This window comes from Tupaia chinensis, unplaced genomic scaffold, assembly GCF_000334495.1.
Source record: "Tupaia chinensis unplaced genomic scaffold, TupChi_1.0 Scaffold000362_1, whole genome shotgun sequence".
In the NCBI taxonomy this organism is placed as follows: Eukaryota; Metazoa; Chordata; class Mammalia; order Scandentia; family Tupaiidae; genus Tupaia; species Tupaia belangeri.
In genome coordinates, this window is record NW_006159859.1 from 2,328,507 (window position 1) to 2,352,992 (window position 24,486).

The 24,486-nt window shown below is 39.4% G+C and overlaps 1 protein-coding gene across 3 annotated transcripts in view; it reads right to left on the reverse strand.

Moving 5' to 3' along the window:
• PDE5A (phosphodiesterase 5A) overlaps positions 1-24,486 on the reverse strand; it is a 132,276-nt gene that overhangs the window by 106,332 nt on the left and 1,458 nt on the right. For 2 of the 3 annotated variants that reach the window (XM_006153103.3, XM_027773672.1), the window contains exon 2: positions 1,749-2,337. In XM_006153103.3, coding sequence (XP_006153165.1) covers positions 1,749-2,337 — 589 coding nt within the window. Of the gene's footprint in view, positions 1-1,748; positions 2,338-24,360; positions 24,481-24,486 lie in introns of those variants that run through there. The other variant, XM_027773671.1, reaches the window with a different exon arrangement.

Below are 24,486 nucleotides of genomic sequence, written 5' to 3' on the forward strand. Positions count from 1 at the left end.
CCTGTCAGGATTTGGGGCAGGCACGTGTGCACAAACACATAAACACACACATACACACACAGTTGGTATGTTTTTTGAGACACTGGGAGCAGGATTTGAACCTCCATCAGCCATATGGAATTCAAAAGCACTATGCCTAACACTGTGCTGTTGGGTGGGCCCTTGTCTTATATCTTAAATTAGTGGGTGAATTAGTAGTAAAATACATTTCCAAATTTGTATCATTTTACATCTTTTCTAAGTTTTAAAAAGTGAATCAACTACTGATCATTTCTTACAGTTTATCTGAGACTTTTTTTTTTTTTAATTCTCAGTTTCAGTCTGAGGCTTATTATGTTTCATAGTCACCTCTTGGTTTTGCATGGCCACATTATAACTTTTAAAGTGCTCTGTGGTCAAATGAGCTAAAAAAAATACTGTTGTAGAGAATGTTCTTTTTAGATGTATGTTTGAGATGCAGGACTCAGAGAACATTAGCGTGTGTTTTCATGTTCTGTTGACAGGAGACTATGAGACAGTGCTTTGATTATTGAAATTGTGGGCAGGACTGGGCAATGAATTACCCATTAGTCAACTGACTGCCACTGCTAATACCAATGTAAATTAGTTCACAATGTGAACTAGATCGCAGATGAACCCTCACAACTTCTAATGAAGTTTTTGTGACACAAATAACTTCTGTGGGGCCAGGAGAAACACACATCAAGAGTACCAGGGGTGAAGCGTAACATGATGAATCCACAGACCAAGAGGGCTCGTCCTGGGCACAGTGCCAATCAAGGACACTGGCTGCCTTAGGCAGGAAGGGAAGAGTTAAACCATTAACTACAAAACAAAGCATGTGTGGTCAAAACTTTAAAGATGATGAGCAGATTAAATAAAGTATGTATACGTGGTAAATTCTCAGGGCTAAAGACACTTAGGACCATGCAGATGAATGAAGGCTTTCTCTGCAAAGCTGAAGAATATTTATGGTCCTACTGTACTTAGGCTGGTAGTGCCACTGAAATGTGGAAGCCCAGCTGTCACTTAAGACAGGAAGGGAATTCTGCAAATTCGGCAGCAATCCTTCAGCTGTGTCCTTAATACCCTCTCGGAGTTTGCTATGGCATGACGTTACTCTAGAGCTGGAAGAGGTCATAGAGGTAGTGCTGTGAACAGTGGTGCAGTTTTCAAAGGGAATCAAGATGGAATAAATAGCTAACATGAATGGATTCTGAAAAAAATAGCTCAAGATTTAACCTGCCTGACCTAATGCCTCCCAAACCCCTGACCTCAGTATTCCTCACCAGCACCATAATTCATTCACCCAACTGTAAAACCAAAGTCACCTTCGACTCCTCGTTCCCCTCCCTTCTATCAGCTGCCATGCTCAGCAGAGTCTGCGTCTTCATCTGAAATGCTTTCCCTCCTCTGGATCTTTGATGCCAGTGCCCTGGTTCAAGTCCTCACTTCCTCAGCTTTCTACCTAATTCATGATATGACTACTGTAAAATTCATCTTTTGAAAGCAGTTTAACCATACCAGTTGTTTTTTCAAAACATCTTCAATTATTTCTCTCTGTTGACCAGCCTGGGACTCCACTACCAGCGAAGAAACTCAGGTATTTAAAGACAGGATAGTTTTTACCATCCATTTCTAAATAAGTGGGCCATTGGTTACATTCGAGTTTCAAATATCCCCACCGTTCCCATGGTGGTCCATGGCTTCTCCCCACCACCCACTCATTCTCTGATGGCCCCCAGTACCTCATATGCATCTTTGATGTTCAAAGGCTCACCAAACGCTGCCACATGTCCCACAATGCCCTTGTTCCATTCTAAGCGGATACAGTTATTGGAAGCTTCTTCCAGTGTCGAACCTTCGGCAACATCAAAGAGGCGACTGATAAGAAACTTGTCGTTGGAGCTGTCCTCGCAGACAAGGAACAGGGAATAACGGTCGGCTGAGATGAGTCCATGGATGTGCAAGAAAATTTTGTGACATAAGGCGGTGACATCCAAATGACTAGAAATATCTTTCACTAATTCCAAGAGTCTTGAGCACTGGTCCCCTTCATCAAGATCAAACCTTGGAGGGGTGAGAGGCATCTGTTCCTTCTTTTCTGAGTCAGAGAGGAAGCTCACAGTGCCCTCCGAATCCTTGACGACAATGGGGCGAAGCGGCCGGTCAAATTCAGAGGCAGAGATTTTCCTGGTTGGTGTCCCAGGGGCACTGCTGTCTGCACGAGGACTCTGTTGTAAGGGGCAGGAGCAGGTCTCGGTGTGGCCTCGGATGCCTTCCTTGCACACAGGGATGGTGTGAACTCTCTCAGCAAACCATGCATTGACCATTTCTCTGCAGGATAGAACATGCAGACACATCAGACACTTGAGGAAGAAGGCTGCTACTCCTGAAAGTCATTGAAAATCCTCTGACGTAAACAGAGAGTCATTTCATTTGTTAGAGATAAATAAAAGCAAGGTCGTTGGGCCAGCACATGGTGTGGTAGTCGAGGTGCTGGGTCCCACATAGCTGACAGCACGGTTCTAGTCCTGGACCCAGCGACTTGACAAACACCCCAAGTATGTGTGTGTGCATAACTAAAATCCCAAGAGGAGAATGAAGAAGATATTCTGGCATAATTTTAGATCATTACAACCAGGCCCAAGTCTACACACAAAATTCACTCATGTTGTATATACTACCTTATATACATAGTTTGAAGGCAATTTTTGCAATATTTTTGTATTGCAGTGTTTGACTGTGACCCATCACATGGGTTCAGGTGTGGAGTTTTCCACCTGTGGCACCATGTTGGCATTGAAAAGATTTCAAATTTTGGAGCATTTTGGATTTTCAAGTTAGGGATGGTCAACCTGTGGTAAGAGGATAACAGCAAGACTAGGACAATAATTGACTGCTTTTATTGAGCCAATGGTCAAGATAAAAATATTTGACAGTAAACTATTTTCCAAAACATGCAGGCTATAGTCACTCTCCAATATTTTTGACTATGGCAGAAATTGATATCGTATCTTTGGAGACCGAGTAAATGATATCTAACACATTCTGGAATGTGTCTTTCTTTGTTCCTGAGATTTTACATATGCAGCAGATGAAATACCAGGGCATTGACTGTAGTGGTTCACTATGGCAAAGATAAGAAGCAACCGAATACATGGGACCACTGAGAGGCTGACTAAATATGATGAGCCATTAGGCAGATTTAAAACATGGCTATAGGTACTGATAAGCTTAATCTCCATGATCTATTAAGTGAAAAAAAGAAGATGTAAAGGTGGGAAAAAATAACTGGTCTCATTTCTGAATCTTTACAGAGTCTTTTGTTTATGAGACATTCCCTTAATTATCTGAGACAATGATGCATTCTTTGTTAAATATACAATTACCCTGAAAATGAGATCAGTCTAGAATGGAATGGGTCAAAATAAAATAATAATAATTTAAAAATCACACACGAAGGTATTACCTCATTATTTCAAGTGCTGGATGCAGCTGGATCAAAGTCTTTTAAAGATCTCTTTAAAAAGCAATAACCCAAGGACACAAAATTTTAGTTAGACAGGATAAAGCAGTTCCTGAGATGCACTGCGCAGGGGTGACTATAGTTATAACAATATACCGTGTACTTGAAAATTACTAGGAGTTTGGTTTACATGTTCCTACCACAGAAAGAGTAAGTTTGTGAGATCATGCACAAGTTCATTAACTTTATTTAGCCATTCCACTACATATATTATATATTGGGTTTTCAGAAAAGTCAGGATGTATTTTTCTATGCATATGTTATGACTTTTCTGATGACCCTGTATGTGTGTGTATGTGTATACATGCTATATGTCATGACTATATACAATTAAAATAAATTTTAAAAATCCCATATATACTTTTTGAATAACAGCTTCACTGGTCCTATGGACTGACCTTATAATAGAAATATTACAAATGAGAACTAAAAAAATTTAGTACGTAAGCATATTGTTGTAAAAGAATTGTTTTATTTCATTTATTATCTTTATTATTTGGTTAGCTTGACCAGAGAGGAAGAGAGAAAAGGAAAGTAGGGAAGCAAGCCTCCAGGTCCAGGAATCAAACTGTGCTCAGCCATGTGGGAGTCCAGTGCCTTAACCACCACGCCACCTGCTGGCTTCAGAACATAGGCACATTGTACAGATCACAAGCATATAACTACATAGATTTTCTAAAAATATAACTATCTTAATATCTTAATTTATAAATGATTAAATGTGTGCTGTGGCTTAGGAAAAAGTTTCTAGTGAGGACAGCATACACTGAGTAAAATACTGCTGAATCTCAAAACAGATGGAAATGAGAGGAGCATACTCTGGGAAATGTTTACATAGTCCCCCAAATTACATTACTTCATAGCCAAAAACACTGATGTCAAAGATGCCTATGAGTATGTCAAAAATGTATAGGAAGCTTTGGGAACCAGCAGTTAGCGTAATGGCTATGTCGCTGGACTCCCATGTAGTCGACCACGGTTCGCGTCCCGGACCCAGTGGCTTAAAACTCACGCTGGGTGCATGTGCATGCGTGCCCAAGATCCCGAGAGGAGAATGGAGGAGAAGGGATTGCGGCGTGACCATCCCCCCTGGGGGGTGATTTCTCGCTTTCTTTCTCTATGTCTCTCTCTGTCTGTCTGGCAAGCACAAGTGCCCTATAGTGAAAAAAAAACCTCTCCAAAAAAAACACAATGTATAGGAAGCTTTGAATAAAATTGTTTTCTAAAGTGTAAGATGGAGAGAAAAGCAAAGTCTAAATTAACATATCTGATATGATTTTAAATGTGTACATGTAATTAAATTGCTAAATCAATATAAAAATAGGCATTGGCTCAGTGACAGTGTTACATACTGCAAGGACTCTGGTCTCCACATGGTGACTAACCACCTGAGGCCCAGATTCAATTCTTTGTCCAACCTAAAAACCAGGGTGGTGGTGTGCACCTGTAAATCCAGCGATCAGGGCAGCTGAGGCAGGAGGGTCATAAGCTTTTAGGCTGGCCTGGGCAACAGAGTAAGACCCCATCTAAAAAAGAGCTGGACATGGGGCCAGCAGGTGGTATGGTGGCTAAAGTGCTAGACTCTCACATGGCCAACTGCAGTTCAAGTCTCAGACTCAGCAGCTTGAAAATCATGCCAGGTGACCATATGATCCAGCAATTCCACTCCTGACTATCTACCCAAAGGATAAGTGAATGCTCAGTCAGAAAAGTGCTTATACATCAATGTTTATTGCTGCATTATTCATAATTGCAAAGATTTGGACCCAACTCAAATGTCCATGAACAGATGAATGGATTGAAAAAAATGTGGCACATATACTCTATGGAATACTACTCAGCTATTAAAAAAAAAAAAAGACCCTGACATTTGATAGAAAGTGGAAGATCTATTGTTGAGTGAAGCAAGCTAGGCTATCAAAGAGAGACATTGCATATCTCTACTTAATATATACCGAATGTCTGCACTCTATGGTGGATATTTAAAGATTAGAGGACATAAAAGCATTGAAAATAGTTACGGCCACTGGAGACTGTGGAAAGAGGGTGGGAGTCGGGAAGCATATAGGGAAAGAAATTAGGGAGAAAAAATAGAGAGGCAAGACATTTATGAGACACAGTAATGGTTTATTACCTGTTGATTATACATGTATAGTATTCTCAACTGGACTGGTCTGAGTTGTATTTCATGTTGGGTAAATTCTCTTTGCAAGCCAAATGATGTATAGTGATCCAATGTATAAAATAATAATAATAATAATATAGAATTTTTTAAAAAAAAGAAAATCATGCCAGGTGCATGTGCCAGTGAATCATAAGAGAAGAATGGAGAAGGGATTGCAGCATGGCCATCTGCCTAGGGGATGATTTCTCACTTTCCCTCTCTCTGTCTCTCTCTGTCAAGCACACACATTCTATAGCAAATAAATAAACCATGGTGGCATGCACCTGTAGTCCCAACTAGGAGGCTGAGGCAGAAGGATTGTGACAGTAAAACTCTATCTTAAAAAAAAAAAAAAAGGGACCAGTAGTTACCATCATGGCTATGTCACTGGACTCCCATGTAGTCGACCGCGGTTTGAGTCCCAGACCTGGTGGCTTAAACTCATGCCGGGCGCATGTGCATGCATGCCCAAGATCCTGAGAGAAGAATGGAGGAGAAGGGATTGCGGCGTGGCCATCCCCCCTGGGGGGGGTGATTTCTCACTTTCTATCTCTCTGTCTCTCTCTGTCTGTCTAGCAAGCACACGCGCCCTATAGCAAAAACCTCTCAAAAAAAAAAAAAAAAAAAACAGAACATTTTTATTCTGTCAGCTACAAACCTAAAACTTTGCCTCAACTCAATGGAAAATGGAGTCTCTTTTTAAATTCTTAAACCCAATCTGTCTACTTGATAATCCCATGTGCATATCTAAATAGACAACTTAAAACGGTGAAAATAAAATTCCTAATGCCCTCCTTGTCACCTTGCCTCAATCTCACTCCCTGCCACTTTCCTTCTCATTAATAAAGAACTTTATAGCCTCCCTGGGTACTCAAGTAAACAGCCAGGAATTATTCGAAATTTTTGTTTCCTTTACTCTCACTTTAGTTGAGCGGTCTAGTTATGTCAGGTTGACCTCTAAAATCCGAAATTCCGTTCTATTCATTTCTTTCTCCATCCCTATCTCCCCAGTCCAAGCCCAACTCCTCTCACCTAGACTACAGTCCCCGTCGCCTAAATTCACCGAGTTTTTACAGCAGCCCCACTTACCTGAGGTTTCATTTTCCAGGGTTTCCACCACCAACAATCAACTGCAGTCAGTTATTTTTATTAATATATTTTGAGCGTGAGAGAGACCTCATCTGCATAGCTTTTATTATAGTGTGTTGTTATAATTGTTCTATTTTATTGTTACTCTCTTACTGCACCTAAATTATACATTAAACTTTATCATAGGTATGTAAGTATTGGTAGAAACACAGTATGTATAATTATACCTATGTTATCTATCTATCTATCTATCTACCTACCTATATGGAGAGACTGATACTATCTGTGGTTTTAGGCATTCACTGTGGGTTTTGGAATACATCCCCTATGGATAAGGAGGACTATCACACTTGGCCCCTTTCAATCCACTCTCCACACAGCAGTCACAGTATTCTATTAATAAGTAAACTTTAACATCTCAATTACCCTACCTGGTTTCCCATTGAATTAAGAATAAATCCCTAACTCCTCAAATCCCCTACAAAAGTTCCTTTTGCCACAGTGGCCTCCTTGGCACTTTCCCACGCATACCAAGCTCTAACTGCCCCATCTGGAAGGCTCTCCCTTCACCTGCACATGACTGATCAGTTCCCACATCCCCTGCTTGGATTGATTTTCTCTGATCACTCATCTGAAGGCACCCTGGTAACACACCATGTTCTCATTCTGAACTATCTGAATTCTTGCTACCTGCTGTTTTTCTTGTTGATTTACCTGTTGGGCACAATCCCTTCTCTTCCCAGGATCTTAGGCACTCATGTGCACACACGGTGTGATTTTCAAGCCACTGGGTCTGGGACTCAGACTGCAGCTGGCCATGTGAGAATCCAGCAAAGTAACCACTATGCCATCTGCTGACCCCCCTCATTGGGTCTTTTAAAGCATATTCACTTATTTCTTCCATAAGTGAAAAAAGAGAGAGGAAAGAGAGAAGGAGGAAAAGATAGACAGTACTTCCAACAGAGTCTTAATGCCACAGCATCCCCTCAGCTTCATCTAGCCCCAGATCATGGGCAAGCATGAGCCTGGTGTACTCACGGGCTCTGGACTGAACTGGGAAGCTCTCCATGTAGGATCGCTCAGCAGAACAACACCTTTTACAACTATACCATCATCTGGCCCCTCCCACTGGTTTGTTAATACTTCAGTCTTTACCCATATACAAATTACCTGCAAATTGAAAATACATTCGTAATACAAGATCTGTGTTATGATCAGAATGTATATGTCCCTACTAAAATGTATATGTTGCACCCTAACCCCTAAAGTGATGGTATTAAAAGGTGGAGCTTTTGGGAGGGCTGCAACCTTAGAGCAGGATTAATGCTCTCATACAAGAGGCCTCAGGGAGCTTGGTAATCTTTTTTGTCCTAGTGCCATGTGAGGACACATAGAGGGCAGCATCTATGAAGAAGAGGCCTTCTCCAGGCTTTGAAGCAGCTGGCAACTTGATCTTGGACTTGCTAGCCTTTGAAACTCTGAACAATATATTTTTGTTATTTATAAATTACCCAGTCTAAGGTATTTTGTTATGGCAGCCAGAATGGGCCAAGATAATGCAGAAGTAGATTTAGGTGAGTTGCGGGGACTGTCAAATATTACACAAAGTTACTGACACTTAAGATTATGCCCAACTGAAGGCCTGCTAAAACTTAAAGAAATTCTCAACAAGGATAATGACATAACACATACTTGACATGAGAACTATAATCAAATAATTACATTTTGGATTAAGAAAGGTCCTTGGGAAAAACCATTAAAGTTTCCAAAAATTAATTCAAAAAGATTTTCTTGGAAAAGGAAATTCTCTTCATGACCCTGCTGCAAAAGCCAAACATGAAAGGAAGATATTTGTGGTTACAATTCCAACAAAAAATTGTTTATTCTAAGAATTAGCATGGAATTTTCGTCATAATCTAAACTTTACAAGGTGGATGATACATGTATTTTCATCATCTGTGGTTTTGTTTTTCAAGATAAAATTTCAACTAAAGTCTTTCACTGACTTTTTCCATTTTGATGTGATTCTCGTGTCTTTTTTTTTTTTTTTTTCTCGAATGAATTATTCCCACAAGGCAAAAATTCCCATAAGTTTCTACGCTGGGCACCAAAGATAGTGATGCACAACCTGGACACACTATCATTAAGTGACCTCTCTGCTCAACTTGAAGTTTATATCATACATAGAAGTTAAGTTACACTTATTGGATTTTGCTGGCATAAGAAGTTAAGTATAGGGGCTGGAAGCTGGCATGGTGGTTAAGGGCACTGCACTCCCATATGGCTGACCATGGTTCACATCCTGGACCAGGCATCTTGCTTTCTCACTTTCCTTCTCTCTTTCTCTTTCACTCACTCACTTGCTCTGTCTCTCTCTGGTCAAAATAGAGAAAAATAAGTAAATAAATAAAGTTAAATAAAATAATTTTAAAAAGAAGTATAAACATACATGCACAAGTAAAAATGGAAAAGATGACTGTGAACATGCCCAATATAAAGGTAGAAAGAAACAGATGGAATTTACATAAGTGAGGAGGGGATAAATTATTTCTATGATCTAACATAGGGTCTCTATTTTCTCTTCCTTTTTTATATATTTTATTTAGTTTTTTTTTTTTGAGAGAGAGAGTTTTGCTATAGGACACATGTGCTCACTGGAGAGATAGAGAGACGGAAAGTGAGAAATCACCTCAGGGGGGATGGCCATCCACAACCACTTCTCCTCCATTCTCTTGTGATCTTGGGCATGCACATACATGCACTCTGTGTGAGTTTCAAACCGCCAGATCCGGGACTCAAACCACAGTCAGCCACGTGGGAGTCCAGTGTGATAACCACTATACCATCTGCTGGTCCCTTCTCTTCCTTATTCTAGTGGGTTTTGAAAAGTATTCACATTAGTAATACTGAAAAAAAAAAGTTATTATTTGATTTAAACCTGGTGAGGCAGGCATTAACAACCCTACCTTCTAAATTATAAAGCTTAATTAAATGGCCAAACCATTTTGGTGATTTCATGGCAAAACCAGGAATCAAATCCAGGTTTCTTGTTCCAGGTAGTATGGCCTATCACAATACAAACACTCCCAAAACATCAATGATTGTCATGAAGAAATCTGAAAGTCAAAGTCAAATCCAAGAAGAGAAGGCATTGAGAGAATGCTAATTAATATATTCCCTAACTTCATCTTTTACATCCAGATCATAAAAGGATAGCACTACATAACACTGAGATAAGAAGTGCTATCTTAAAGGATTCCAAGGGCGAAGATACTTAAGGCTAGTATCTTTTTAAAAATTCTAAATGAATCTCTCATGTCTGTTACTCTGAAAAGGGTCATATTTTATGAATCAAAAGCAATGCCCTGAGAAGAATGTATAATAAATGTGTCATTTGAAGAGTTGTTAAGTTTAGCAAGTAAAAATACAGGACACTCAGCTAAAATTGCGTTTCAAATAAACAATGAATAATGTTTTAGTATAAGTAGTATCTGCAATTCAAATGTAACTCAGTGTCCTGTATTTTATCCTGCCATGCTAATCATCCTATATTGTTTCTCCTCATTGTGGTTGCCTCCATGATGCATACTAATGAGTTTCAGGCTATCAAATCACTAATTTCACCGTTCAAAGGGCACAAAAGGCTACCACACTGTGATCTGTGTATGATAATTGAACCTTTTGAAAGCTTTTGGATTAATATTTGTGATAAAACAAGAGCATAGAATTCCTCCTGAAATCAAGCTCTTTTATTTTGCTCTCAAAACCATGCCATCTTTTTTCATAGCAAGAAATCAAACAGCCATCTACTTATAAAAAGGAGATTTACCAATTGCTAAAAATTCCTGGAATTCCAAAGCATTAAGAGGTTGTGTCTTTAGCTCTGAGTCCTGAGTTTGAATCTTTGCATTTGCTACAAATAGGATGGGCAAGCCATGCTGTTCCTGAGTTCAATTTCACCCTCAGTAAGATGAGGAACATAACACCAGGTGTAACCTCTTTATGGAGCATAAGGTGCTGTGTGTTTTCAGCCAGGTAAAAAGTCAAGAATATCAAACTAGCAATCAAGAGGTAATTCCAGTCTGAGCTACAACTACACAAGAGATACTTAACAATTACAACTTCTCTGGAGTTCATTTTCCCTGGTGTTCACATTCTTCAGTGGTAAAAATGGGCTGATGGGTTGCCATGAATATGCAACAGCTTACATTATCAACAGGCCAGGACATAGTCCTTAGGTTAGTCAACTCACTTAAACCTTCTTTTTCCCCTTTGATTTCCTCATTTTTAAATAGGGGAAAACTTCCTGACTCCTTTACTCACCATAGAGTCAAGCTGAAAAACACACATGGAAGCACTTCAAAATCTCTTCCATGTATAGGATTTTGCTATAGCCCATACCCTTGGTACTCATTCTAATGAAAATGAAGGGCTGGGGTAAAGAACAATGGCTGTTCATTTCCCCATAAAGTTCAGCCAAGAGACTCAGAAAAATGATGTGTGTCAAAGGTGGTGTTCCTGGTGGTGCAGACTCATGGGCCAACAAGGCCTAACAAGGTTGGACACAGGACAAGTGCAGCTGTGTGCATGATGACACTCAAAGTCCTTGGCCAAAGCAGATACTTTAAAAGGTCATTCTTTACCACCAGCTTTAAAGAAGACCTTGCATTACATCATAGTCATTTGAGCAAAAAGCATGAAACAGAAACAAATTCCACTGAAGTGTTTTTACCCTTTGCTACAAGCACTAATAATGTAGAGACTTCCCATTTTCCTGTGTAAGGCTGTCCTTGCTAACTACACGGCAAGCCTGAGAGCAATCAGAAAACACGGCGGCCCTCTTGAAGTCTTCTAGTTGATTTAACTTTTACAAGGCTGTTAATGAAAGACAACAGGCCCTAGACTCTTGAAAGCAAGCCACAGCCAAGGGGAATGCAGTGAAAATTGAAGCCAAGAATGTATAATTGATGACAAGATCTTAATGTTTAATTTCCCATCCAAATCATTCCCTCTCCTCACCAAAATCTGTTTTATTATTCTCTGGTCACTTATTTCCTACTTTATTCTACAACGAATTTCTTACCTCATAATGAGTTATATGTATTATACACTTTAAAAATTATTTATTTTTACTTTTTAAAAACTTTATTTTAGTTTACTTTGCTAAGACATGTGTCTGCTTGCTGGTGAGACACAGAGAGACACAGAGAGAAGAAAAGTGAGAAATCACTACCCAGGAGGATGGCCATGCCACAATCCATTCTCCATTTTTTTTTTTTTTAAAGAACAATTGGGACCAGCAGATAGTATAATAGCTATGTTGCCATACTCCCACATGGCTGACTACAGTTTGAATCCCAGACCTGGCAGCTTGAAACTCATGCCAGGTGACGGCCCAAAATCCCAAGGGAAGAATGGAGGAGAAGGGATTGCAGCATCCTCCCCCCAGGGTGGGGGTTGGGGTGATTTATCACTTTCTGTCTCTTTCTCTCTAGTGAGTGCACATGCCCTATAGCAAAAATCTCTCTCTAAAAATAAAGAAATAAAAAAGAATGATTTACTTAATTATTGTTATTTATTAAGTTATACTTAGTATTTTGTAATTTGCTATAGGGCATGTGCACTCACCAGAGAGAGAGAGACATAAAGAATGCGGAAAGTGAAAAAGCAACCTGTGAAGTCTGGGTCTAGAACTACGGTCAGCCATGTGGGAGTCGAGCACCTGCACCACCATACCACCTGCTGGTCCCCTTCTCCTTTTATAAATGATAAATCAATTTTGCATTTTTAAACTTTTACAATATGTCTTAAAATAACTGGACAAACTTTGAGAGGGTACCAAATTCAATGGTGGGAGTTATTCCTTTTAGGTAACGCTAATACAAATACAACCTGTATATATACAAACTTGTATATATCAGGATACTTAGGGCTAACAGGGGTACACATCTCCACACTGAGCAGGCAAAGAACCCCAAAACTTCATATTAATTAGACGTTAGGAAATAGCACTAAATGGAAGTTGCCCAAAACTTGGCCTGAGTTATTGTCACAAATGTGACTTAAATCTTAGAGCTCAAATCTTTTTAAACATTGAATCCCATTTTTAAGTCTATCATCTTAATATTCCACTGTAGGAAAGACTTTTGAAGCTCAAACTGCTCATGCAATAACAATTTGATATAAAAATCAGTGTCATGGGCCCAGCAGGTAGCATGGTGGTGAAGGTGCTGGACTACCACATGGTTGACTGTGGTTTGAGTCCCAGACTGGGCGGCTTGCTTTTTGACTTTCTCTTTTTCTTTCTCTGATCAAATTAAAAAATAACAGCAACAAATTAGATTAAATAAATATATGTAGTTTTTAAATCAGTGCCACTTAGAATAGTGTTTAGGGCTAGGAGGTAGCCTAGCGCTTAAGAGGCCAGATCCCACAAGGTTTACTGCAATCAAATCCCAGCCCTGGAGGTTGGAAAAACACTCTGGGCACATCTACCTCCATGCCCCAAATCCCCACAACTTGGAGAAATGGAGAAAAGATTGCACCATGACCACACTCCATTGTGGGGTACTTTCTCTCTATCCCTCTTCTTATCGCTGTGTCTTTGTCTCACTGGTGAGCATGTGCACCCTCTGGCAATTAAAAAAAAAAAAAATGACCTCAGCAGGCATCTTTCGAGTGAGGTTGTGGATGGATCACCCAGCAAATCTACTGAGTTCAAGCACTAGCCTGGTTCCGGCCACTGCTAGAGGAAAACGCTAAGCTCGACATTTCTGGTGTCAGACATCTGGGTCCTCAGTAACACAGAAGGATGGATAAGTTCATTTACGAATGATAAAAAGATTGATGGCTTTATGGGAGCTAGAAAGCTTGGAAGGTGAATTGTCATCAATTTTATCGTAATTTTAGCAAAGAGTTTATCAAAATTATACATGTCATTCTACACATCCCATGTACTCATAGTTTTGATAAAAAGTGTAGCATTCTTAATATGACAGGCTCAATTAAGTTAATGATTAATTAACAATGCCATACTAGTAATATCATTTTTTGAGAGAAATGTTCACTATAGGGTGTGTGTGCATGCCAGAGAGACAGAGGTGAGAAATCATCCCTTGGGGCAAGGACCACACCACAGTCCCTTCTCTTCTATTCTCCTCTTGGGATTTTGGCATGCATGCACATGCGAACTCAGTATGTTTCAAGCTGCCAGGTTTGGGACTTGAACCATGTCAACTACCCACTGGCCCAGTAATACCTTTTAAATATATATTTAAGTAGGTTTTCTATCTTAGGTACATTTCATCTCCTATTCCCTAAAAATCTTAAAAATTAGCTAGTACTGCTCATTGAAAACATGAAAAGTCACTGTATGGCATGTTCTCTGGGATGAATCAAACTGTTCCCTCTTTCTAATTTCTCGTTCTCATTCAAGGTCATTATAATCCTATCACAGGGAAAAAAATGTGCAGTATGTGTTTGGGAAATTTTCCATTAATCTAGATAAGCCACAGGCTCTTCCCAAGGTGCACTATCTAGCAGTATTAACTAGGACATGAAATACTTACTGACAGGGTGGAGGGATGTAAAACTCTTGCACAGTATTTCAAATATGATCAGCACAAAGTATACACACACATGCACACGCATACACATGCACACACACATCTGTGCCCATTAGGGTCTCTGGGCAGCTATAACTTCACTTTCTACCAACGTCAGACTGCTCATTCATTTTCCAGAATGCGTCTTGAAAAACACAGAAGTACTTTTAAATACATATTCAATATTCCAGATGTCTTGAGAAGGAAAAAGAACTAAAATATTTTGCCTAGGTTTTATAGAATATTTCTTGGCTTTCAGAAAAGGAAGAAAAAGAAAAAAAATTACCAGGCGAAGTAAAATTCTGATCTAAACAGAATAACCCTCACAAGTTAAAAATATAATTATCGGTCGACGACACCTACTTGTAGAGTAGAGCAACTAGTTTAATGTGTTTTTGCACTTTGCCTACAATAATGCATCGAAGGATAAAAATTCTTTAAAATTTTACTGTACCAAGTGTATGTGTGTTCTACACTAAAAATATAGTTGAAATGGCCTAATACCTAAATTTCGGCCATTCTATTTTAAAATGTCATTTGAGATTTCCAACTTTTTATACTCTAAAATTATACATGGAAACTAAACTCACTTGGGCAAGGTCTCTGGGCATGTCATGAAGCAAAGGCTTGCACATTAAGAGGTCCTAGGAGAAACTTGAACCTCGTCCTGTGCTGGTGCCCGTGACGTTGGCTCCTCAGGACATTAAATTGGGAGCCTTTGTTTTGCTTCCATTGACCCCGACAGTGAACCTCAATAATAGTATGGTGACTACAAGTCCTAAGAGAAACTCACGTAAGTTTCAACTCCAGAGCCACATTCCAAGAGAAGGACTTTGGTATGTTATTTATTGTCTATAAAATGTAGATCATGGCGTTCACACAGAGAGGTCTTAAGAAAATGAAAGGAAATAATGTCTACAAACTGACAGCATAGAATCTGACACATAGCATTTAATGCACAATAGTTACTGTTTTTAACTTAAATAAATAGTAAATGGACTTTGTTTCTAAAATCCAAATTAAAGTTTTCTTTTTTTAAATCAAGATAATCTATTCAATGGGCTTATGCATAATCATGAGGTTATTGCTGCTGCTTTTTTTTTTTTTTGAGAAGTTTTTGCTATAGGGCGCATGTGCTCGCCAGAAAGACAGAGAGACAGAGAGACAGAAAAGCAAGAAATCACCCCCTGGGGGGATGGCCACGCTACAGTCTCTTCTCCTCCATTCTCCTCTTGGGATCTTGGGCACTCATGCACACGTGTCTGACGTGAGTTCAAACCACCATGTCCAGGACTTGAGCCCCATTCATCTATATGGGAGTTCAGTGACACAGCCATTACGCCATCTGCTGGTCCCTACTGCTTCTTCTATAGTGCCTAATTTAAAAGCACTAACTTCTCTATAGAAATATTTTATATGAAAAAAAAAATGAAAGAGAGAGTGAGAGAGTGGTCCTAATGTTAGTAGTTTTTCAAATTCAAACTAAAACATCATATGCTCCCCAGACCAACGATACATGCTCATAGCATAATGTTTTAATTTCTACTGAAAGATTAGAAGATAAACATTTAATTAAGAAAAAGGAAAACATAAGAATGTAACTTTTTTCCATTACTGCTTGGGAATTAACTTTTTCCCAAAAAATAAGTTTTTAAATTTGGGGATGACTTTTTTTTTTTTTTTTCAAATCCAAGATAAAACTGCTTGACAACAAATGCGAAACAATATATAATAATTAGTTACTTGTGATGAAAACCTATAAAGATGGAAATATTGCACAATAACCACAATTTTAAAGTGGAGCATAGTTTTAATAGTCGATTAAACAAGGGTTTCACATTCTGCTATAGGTGATTTGGGGTTTAATTCTTTTCATTCTTATCCAGGGTGGTTACTTAGGAAAATTCTAAAGACAGACTGATGCCACTCAGGGCCACAAGGATGACCATGTGACAAGTCCTGTGAGCAGTAATTTGTTGGAGGAGATTTTTAGTGTCTTCAACAAAACAGGAAAAAGTTACAGGTCCTGAAAATACATAAAAGTACACATCTTCGTATTTTTTAGACTATTAAAATGTTATGCTTTTTTCCCTTTCTTTTAAATGCTTTTTTTTCATCAGTCATGTACGTTAATCTCTAATACCAGAATTACAATAATTTTTCTGCCTGGAAAAGATGATTGATAACTTGTATGGAAATCTGCTAAAATTCTCTGTAGGAAAAACACAAAACTAACCCACATCAAAAATTATGTTGGATATTTTTCTTTCTCTTGGATCCTCATTTTATACAGTTTTAGTTACGTTGTTTGTATAATTTGACCTGGATCCACTAGTCGAATTTGGAAAAATACTTAAAAGAATGAAACTATTCAATTTGAGAAGTTGATACTCAGCTCTCGTGGTGAGAATCAAAAACTCTTAGAGCTGAAAGAAATTTGTAAGCTCATTTATAAATTTGAGACTTTGGTTCCTCAACCTCTCTCACCTCCCCTCTTTTTAAAAGCAAGGTTTATCAACTTTGGCCAGTGACAAAGTTTAATACAAACACTGCGAACAAAATCTGGAGAGCGGACTCCCATTCCAGTTCCCTTATACAATCTACTACTTTATACAATCCCACAAAAGGTTCTGTTCAAACCATTAATAAAAAGTCATCTGAAAAATGAGAAAGACATGTAAGTCCATAAAAATAAAAAATTCTGTCATTCCAACTTCCATTTACCACAATAAAGGAATAGCAAAGTTCCAATTATCTTTAAGGTGTTGATTCTTAAGGTAAGATAAATAAACTACTGAAAACAGATAAGGAAATACGTATTAGTTCTTTCTTTAAAAAATGTATTTATTCTGGGACCAGCAGTTAGCATAATGGCTATGTCGCTGAACTCTCATGTAGCCGACTGCAGTTCGAGTCCCGGGCCCGGTGGCTTAAACTCATGACAGGCACATGTGTGCCCAAGATCCTGAGAGGAAAATGGAGGAGAAGGGATTGCGGCATGGCCATCCTCCCTGGGGGGTGATTTCTCGCTTTCTGTCTTTCTCTGCCTTTCTGGTGAGCGCATGCACCCTATAGTGAAAACCTCTAAAAAAAATGTATTTCTTCTATGCGCAAGAGAAACAGAAAAAAAAGGACACCTTTACAATCTCTTTTTTTAAAATAAAGAATTATTTATTTATTTATTTCCATTTGTTATTATCATTATTTTGTTTAGCATGACCAGAGGAAGACAGAGAAAAAGAGAAAAGGAAAGGGAGAAAACCAGGTCTGGGACTCGAACTGCAGTTGGCCATGTGGGAATCCAGTGGCTTTAGCCATCATGCCACCTGCCAACTCCTACTCCCCTGAACAGCCTCTTTTAAGAGCACTGATTTAGAGGAATAAAAGATTAATAAAACATAAAAGGATCTTAAGCAAAATGGGAACCTGGGGGCACCTCCAGCTGATAACCTTCAATAATCTCTAGTCTGAGATTACATGACTAAGTACACTTAGGTCTGGCGTGGCAAGGATGTGAACAGTCTGCCTAAAGTGATTTAGTATTTTCAAGTTTTCTCCAGCTAGGAAAACAACTGAGAAGCTTACTGAGACCAAATGTAAATAAAATGCAGAATTTCTTCATATGGTTTTACATGCAAATGTGACTGACAGCCGGGAAGGCCATAATGATTTGTAATTTTTCCATGCATTCACACTTACGTGGTATGAGAGATATTGTTTAAAAGAAAAGCCACAACAACTAGAAGAAAATATGATAACTGAAATCTATGCAGTAAATATGAAAACTGTATGGACTGGCGAGGCATATCTCAACCAGAGCAGCCCTGAGAGCTCAAAGCATGATTGGAAGTACCTGTTCCATGAAACTGTTTTAATTTTGGGTTTTCACACTGTTCATAACTTCAATAAAATTACTGGGATGACAACCTTAGAATCAAGTACTGTCCTGCAATCTTTCATGTCTGCTAGGGAGAACACAGAAGAATTAAGTTGCAAATACAAAGTTGTGTTCACATCCAGTAAAAACAAAAGCTGGCATGCTGGCTGTAGGAATAGTGTCATGATTGCCTCAACAGGGAGAGCTAATGACAGAAGTCAGTCATGACAGGCCAACCACAGCCAAGACCAGCAGACCTCGCCAGCCCATTGGTCAGGTAGTGAGCGCCATGTCTACTTAGCGAGGCTGATTTAATACACGCTGTCAATGTGCATTTGGCTGTAAGGTTCTCATACTGTTCATAATTAACTTAAAATTTATTCTGGTAATACACTTGCGTAAATGCTGTAGCTATGACTAAATTATAATTAACATTAAAATCCAAAGGACGACAACACGAGGCATGGCAAATATCTGGAACTTAAAAGTTCCACATTTTGGAACTCTCTCCCCAGTGATACATTCCATCAAGAGCTACCTGCCTAGGGCCCAGTGAGTGGCGAGGTGGTTAAGGTGGTGGACTCTCACATGGCCTACACCCTGTGGTTTGAAGATCATATCAAATACGTACATGTGTGTGCCCAAAATCCCAAGAGGAGAATGGATGAGAAGGAATTGGGTCATGGCCATTATCCCCCCACCCCACCCCCCTCTGTCACTTTATGGCACATGCACCCTATGGCAAAAACCTAAAAATAAGATAAGGTAAGATAAGATAAAATAATAAAATAAAGTAAAATAAAATAAAGAGCTACTTGTCCCCGACAAAGTAGTCAGCTAACTCTGCTCTCCTAGATACAATGATTGGTTCAGGGTCTACATACAATCCATGGAAGGCCAGAAATTTGGGGAAGATTATAATAGCTAAGTGGTCACTCTCTAATACAGCAAGTTCAAGACCCACATACACTCATCAAAAAGAAACTTTTCCAGCACATTAAGAAAGCATGCAGGAGAATAGATGGGACCAGCAGTTAACGTAATGGCTATGTCACTAGTTGATCGCGGTTCGAGTCCTGGACCCGGTGGCTTAAACTCACGCTGGGCACGTGTACGTGCATGCCCACAATCCCGAGAGGTGAATGGAGGAGAAGGGATTGCGGCGTGGCCATCCCCCCTGGGGGGTGATTTCTCGCTTTCTGTAGCTCTGTCTCTCTCTGTCTGTCTGACGAGCGCATGTGCCCTATAGCAAAAACCTCTCCAAAAAAAAAAAAAACATGCGGGAGAATAAAGCCAACACAGAAAGGGGATAAAAGATACATGGGTAGATGGACAGATGGATAGGTAATAGATAGAGGGACAAAGGGATGGCATAGGTAGAGAGGAGACACATAGAATCTTGATTATTTGACCCCTTGAATTCATAGTTAAGCCAATCCCTGGGCACTTTAACTAGAAATCATTTCTGCATGGCTTTAATTTGACTTTCTGTCACTTACGACCAAAAGCTTCCTAACTTACCTAACCGAGATCACCGAGAATGTCTTTCTTTACCGGGGTGCATTATATAAGTTTGAAAAACTGATTGGGGGTCCTTCTAACACTAAACCTCACAGATTCTCTTTCTCTCTCTCTCTCTCTCTCTCTTTCTGTGTGTTTATTTTAATGATTTTATCAGCTCAAAATACCAGGACATTTTCTTTTATCCCTAGGACAGGTATTCAATTTTGGTTTTTAAAATGTAATTATCAGTAAGAAAATTATATCAAATGGGGACTTTTTTTCCTCCCAAGCTTTAGTGTAATAAAATTATCCAGAAAAGATTATTGGCAAAAAGTGAATCTTACTTTACAATTCCGAATCAAGGGGATAATCTCTCTTTCCCCAAGTTCCCCCAAAGAATAAAGGGAGGCAGCAGTGGTATATGAGACTTTAAAGAGTGCACTCACCACAAGTCAGAATCCAGAGAGACATGTATCTTTAAAGGCTTTTAAAAAGGCTTTTTAGAATATTCATCAAAATGATTTTTATGAACATAACAATCAGTTTGCTTTTCCGCCTTAAACATCTGGTTGGCAATAAATATAAATTCCTACCATTCAGAGAAAATGAATAAAGCACTTACACTTAAAAATAATAATGCCATATAATTCAAAATAAAATGAGACTACCAAGTCAGTAAATAAGATTACAAAGCTAAATATCAAATGAATGACTCATGTGGAAAGACTTTCTCCAGTTTTTATTCCTAGGTATGCAGCTTACAGGCACTTTTCCTGTGACCCTACCTAACAGATATTTTCAAACCACAGCCATCAGCTACAACACCACTCAACCGAGTCTACATCTGTGCCACTAAACTAATTTCATAGGGAGTGCTGCAGAGTCAGAGCTAATCTGCATGCTAAATTCAGAAATGAGTCATTTTTCTACTCTTCTCTATCAACCAACTCACTGATTTATTTATTGAACAATCCTATCATCCTTACTAAAGGCTTTTTATTCTAGGAAAAGGTTTTGATCCTACGGTTTACCCTGAGAATGAAGGACAAATATACCTTAACAACAGTTAGAAGTTTAATAAATGATCAGGTTGAAAACTAGGGAATCAACGAACAAATAGCCAACAGTTCTGTTTAGCCTTTATAATCACAAAAGAAATCTTTTCCAAATGTTACTAAAACGCACTGGACACTTCAAGCGAAGGTCTAAGTTCATTCGTGCTTTGGAATCTAGAGAATGGGGTCACGTTTGTAAGATACATTCTCTGTAATCAAGGTAAAGCATTGCAAATATTCTAACAGAAATGATATTAGAAGCCAGAGTCAAATGATCTACTTAGGTGAAATTATTTACAAAGCAAATTTCGCAGCTAACTGGTGATAGGGCCGTTAAGGCGGCTGGATGCCACATGGCTAACTGCACGGCTGGAGTCCTGGACCTGGTGGCTTGTGTGCATGGGTGCTCAAAATCCTGGAGAAGAGAATGAAGAAAGGAATGAGGTGTGTCATCTTTTCAGTGGTGGTGGGGGGAGCGGGTGCATACCACTTTCCCTCTCTCTGTCCAGTAAGGGCACGTGCCCTATAGCAAAATAAAAATATAAATATAAACAGGAAGTGGTGTAACATAACCTGTCAACATGCTGAAAGAAAATCCTATTCTTCAGGTGCTGAAGACACAACCTTTTGAAAATACTGACAATTTCTACAGATCGTCAGATCACAAACGGAAGAAAAAACTCACTGAATTTTGCAACAAGCCTATTTAAGCTTGCGTTATACTAAGGCCATGGACTTATTTCAAGACATCCCACCTATGACAAATTGCTGTTGCAACAGGTCTGCCACATTTTTAAGAATCATGATCATGTAGTTCAGGCCCTAAAATGGATCAGAATTTGCAACTGTCAAACACTAGAGACAGTGAGACTATGAGAAACATCATCCCAGGGACTCCCTGGGATTCCTCCAGGCAGGAAGAATTCAGTGCAGGAGAATTCTTAGAGGGCATGAAAAGGAAGCTTAGAACTGGCTATATGAACCCTAGTTACAAACAATGTAAGGAAAAATGCATTATTGCATCAGAATTACCATCATAAAAATATTACAAATAATATCAAAGTCACACTGGGTCAATGCCCAGAGGGTTTTATTATCTCCCATACTAGCTAACAAAAATATGCTTAGCAAGTCATTTGTCTGCAAATTGTGAAAGCTTATTTTCTTATGCAATTATAGAAACAAAAATTTTAAGAATGAATAGAATATTTATTTTACCCTGGTCATCTGATCTTAATGTAAATACCTTGCAAATAAAAATGCTACCGTGTTTGGAATTGAAAAAAAAAAGAATGACCAAGGAAAACAGTCCCAGACACAGGGCCTGAAACCTCAAGTACTGTAGCGCAGCTTTCCAGCGTCAAATAAAAAGTCTATTACAGAAAGCTCCATGGGAGTGTAAAACTTCTGTTTCTGGACTTTGACCCAAGCTGTCATAAAAACCTGTCCTCACTCAATGGCTCCTATTTCCAGTGTACACCAAATATTCTCAAGCTTTGGCCTAGCGCAAAACAAAGCAATAAAGAGCCAATCCTCACCCCTATAATGCTAAATGGCCTAAAACCACACTCACAATCAAAGACCTGATTAGTAACTAATGAAAGGTAACATTATTCCAGTATGCTGTCAAGGATAACAACAGCTGTTAAGTGGCATTAGCACTACGAAGGCTACATTTGTAACTGAATGGGGTTAGAGCCCTCAATGATCAAGGCTGAATAGGAAAGAGTAGCACAGTGCCCCTTACTACTCTCAAATTAATTTGTAGCCAATCGATGATATTATGAATTGCCCAAGTGGCACCCTCAAATCCACATCAACAGGATGTCGGTTGAGTATCTGTTCTACATTCCAAGCTTTTAATAAAGTATCTGAAGACAGAGGAACCAATGCAGTAGAGCGGCATTTGTGCTCTCAAGGTCAGTTGAAATTCACAGGTGTTTGCAAATTTAGGGACGCCAGGACTTTCATTATATTCAATGTCTACCATAGAGCACAGGTCATTCAGTCTCAGGGCAGCATAGAGAAGCCACATGAAGGTCAAAACACAGCTAATGTAGAACTAGATCCATCTGCAAGCCTAATTAAGAGACCGCAGATAGGCAATCTGAGGGGATCTCTATTTGTGACTCTACAGAGCTATTGCTTTATATGGATTTCTGGAATCACATACAGTGACCATTTTACACTTACAAAGTGTAAGAAAAAGGAAAAATGGTTGTGAGCTTCCAGTTAGGAAGAAAACAAAATTTTAGCTGTAAAGTTAAAATGGACACAGTGAGTTTTTCTACAATAAGAGGAATTACACTGGGTTTAGGTTTGACAATTTTACGATTAACCAGTGCCCAACTTCTTAATTTAAAAGCCTCCAGTTAATATCACCAAATAGAAAGCCCAACTGAAAGACTATTTCACGAAGACTTTGGGCTACACACAAAATCTTAGGTTATATTCTTTGCATTGGAAACTTCCAGCTCTTTAAAACAGCAAAAATTAAGGGCCCGCACCACTCTTAAATAGTAGACACTTTCGCTTTCCAACTTCTCTCACATAAACTCTTCTTAAAACCACACACACATGTATCACAGAAAGTGTTCGGCCTTTAGCAACATCGACTATAACTGTAAAACCCTATTTTTTAAAAAAGAGTTTTTGGAGTCTCAGGTGATTTTAGAGCAAGTATTGTGATTTTGAAAATTAGAACTTTGATCTAAAGATTGTGGGGAGAAAAAGGTGAACAGGAAAATAAATGAACGCTTTCATTGATTTTTTTTATCAAAATGTTGCTACATTTTCAAAGTTATAGCAGCCTCTGAAAGTGAAGAGTTTTTATCCACCACCAGTTAAAAATAACCACCAAACCATCTTCAAAGAAAAGAGGGGTAACAAAGAAAAGAACATTTATGCTGATTAATAAGACAAAGAATTTTTTTCTTTAAATTGCTAATCATCTGCCCAAAGAACACCCTCAACCTAAACTTTCAAAGTCAGCCTAGTTTTCTGGCCCCCTCCCATTCAGTGAGAGCAGATGGGAATGTGCACGAGTGAAAGGAAACTGGGGACAGATGGCCCCGGAGGGGCAGGTGACCCCTGAAAACTGTCAGCTATCCATAATCTTCGCCTTAGTGCCTCACCCCAAAGTCACAGAAAAGTGCCATTTAAAAAGAAACCACTCTCCTTTCAGGGTTAAACGTCTGGCCGATACAATTGAGGATTTTGAAGTAGGCGAAGTCAGGGAAGGGGGGGGGTTAAAGGATAATTAAACAGAGGAGCTCAGTTTTAGCCCGAAGCTGTGCCTCTGTCAAAACCCCCCGAAGTGATGAAATCAACACCAATTTAGAACGTTCGTTAGGGGAAAACAGGATTTAAAAGGGTCCGGTGTGAGCCTCCCACGTCCGCAGAAGCAAAAGAAGACAAAAAAGTCATTCAGCTCATTTTCAACGAGGCATCTCCCGGCCAGCGTGACCCGGGCGCCACCGTGCAGCGCGGGTCCCCAGCGCGCCCCCGGGGAAAGTGGGCAGGGGATGCTGAGGCGGTACCTGGCTTTGTCTCCAAAGGGCAACATAGCAAGCGTGGGGAGTTCGGGGGCCACCTCCGCGGATCCTGGATTCCGGCGGGCTGCGGGGGGCGACGACGTGCCCAGGTGCGGCCGGTGACTCGGAGCC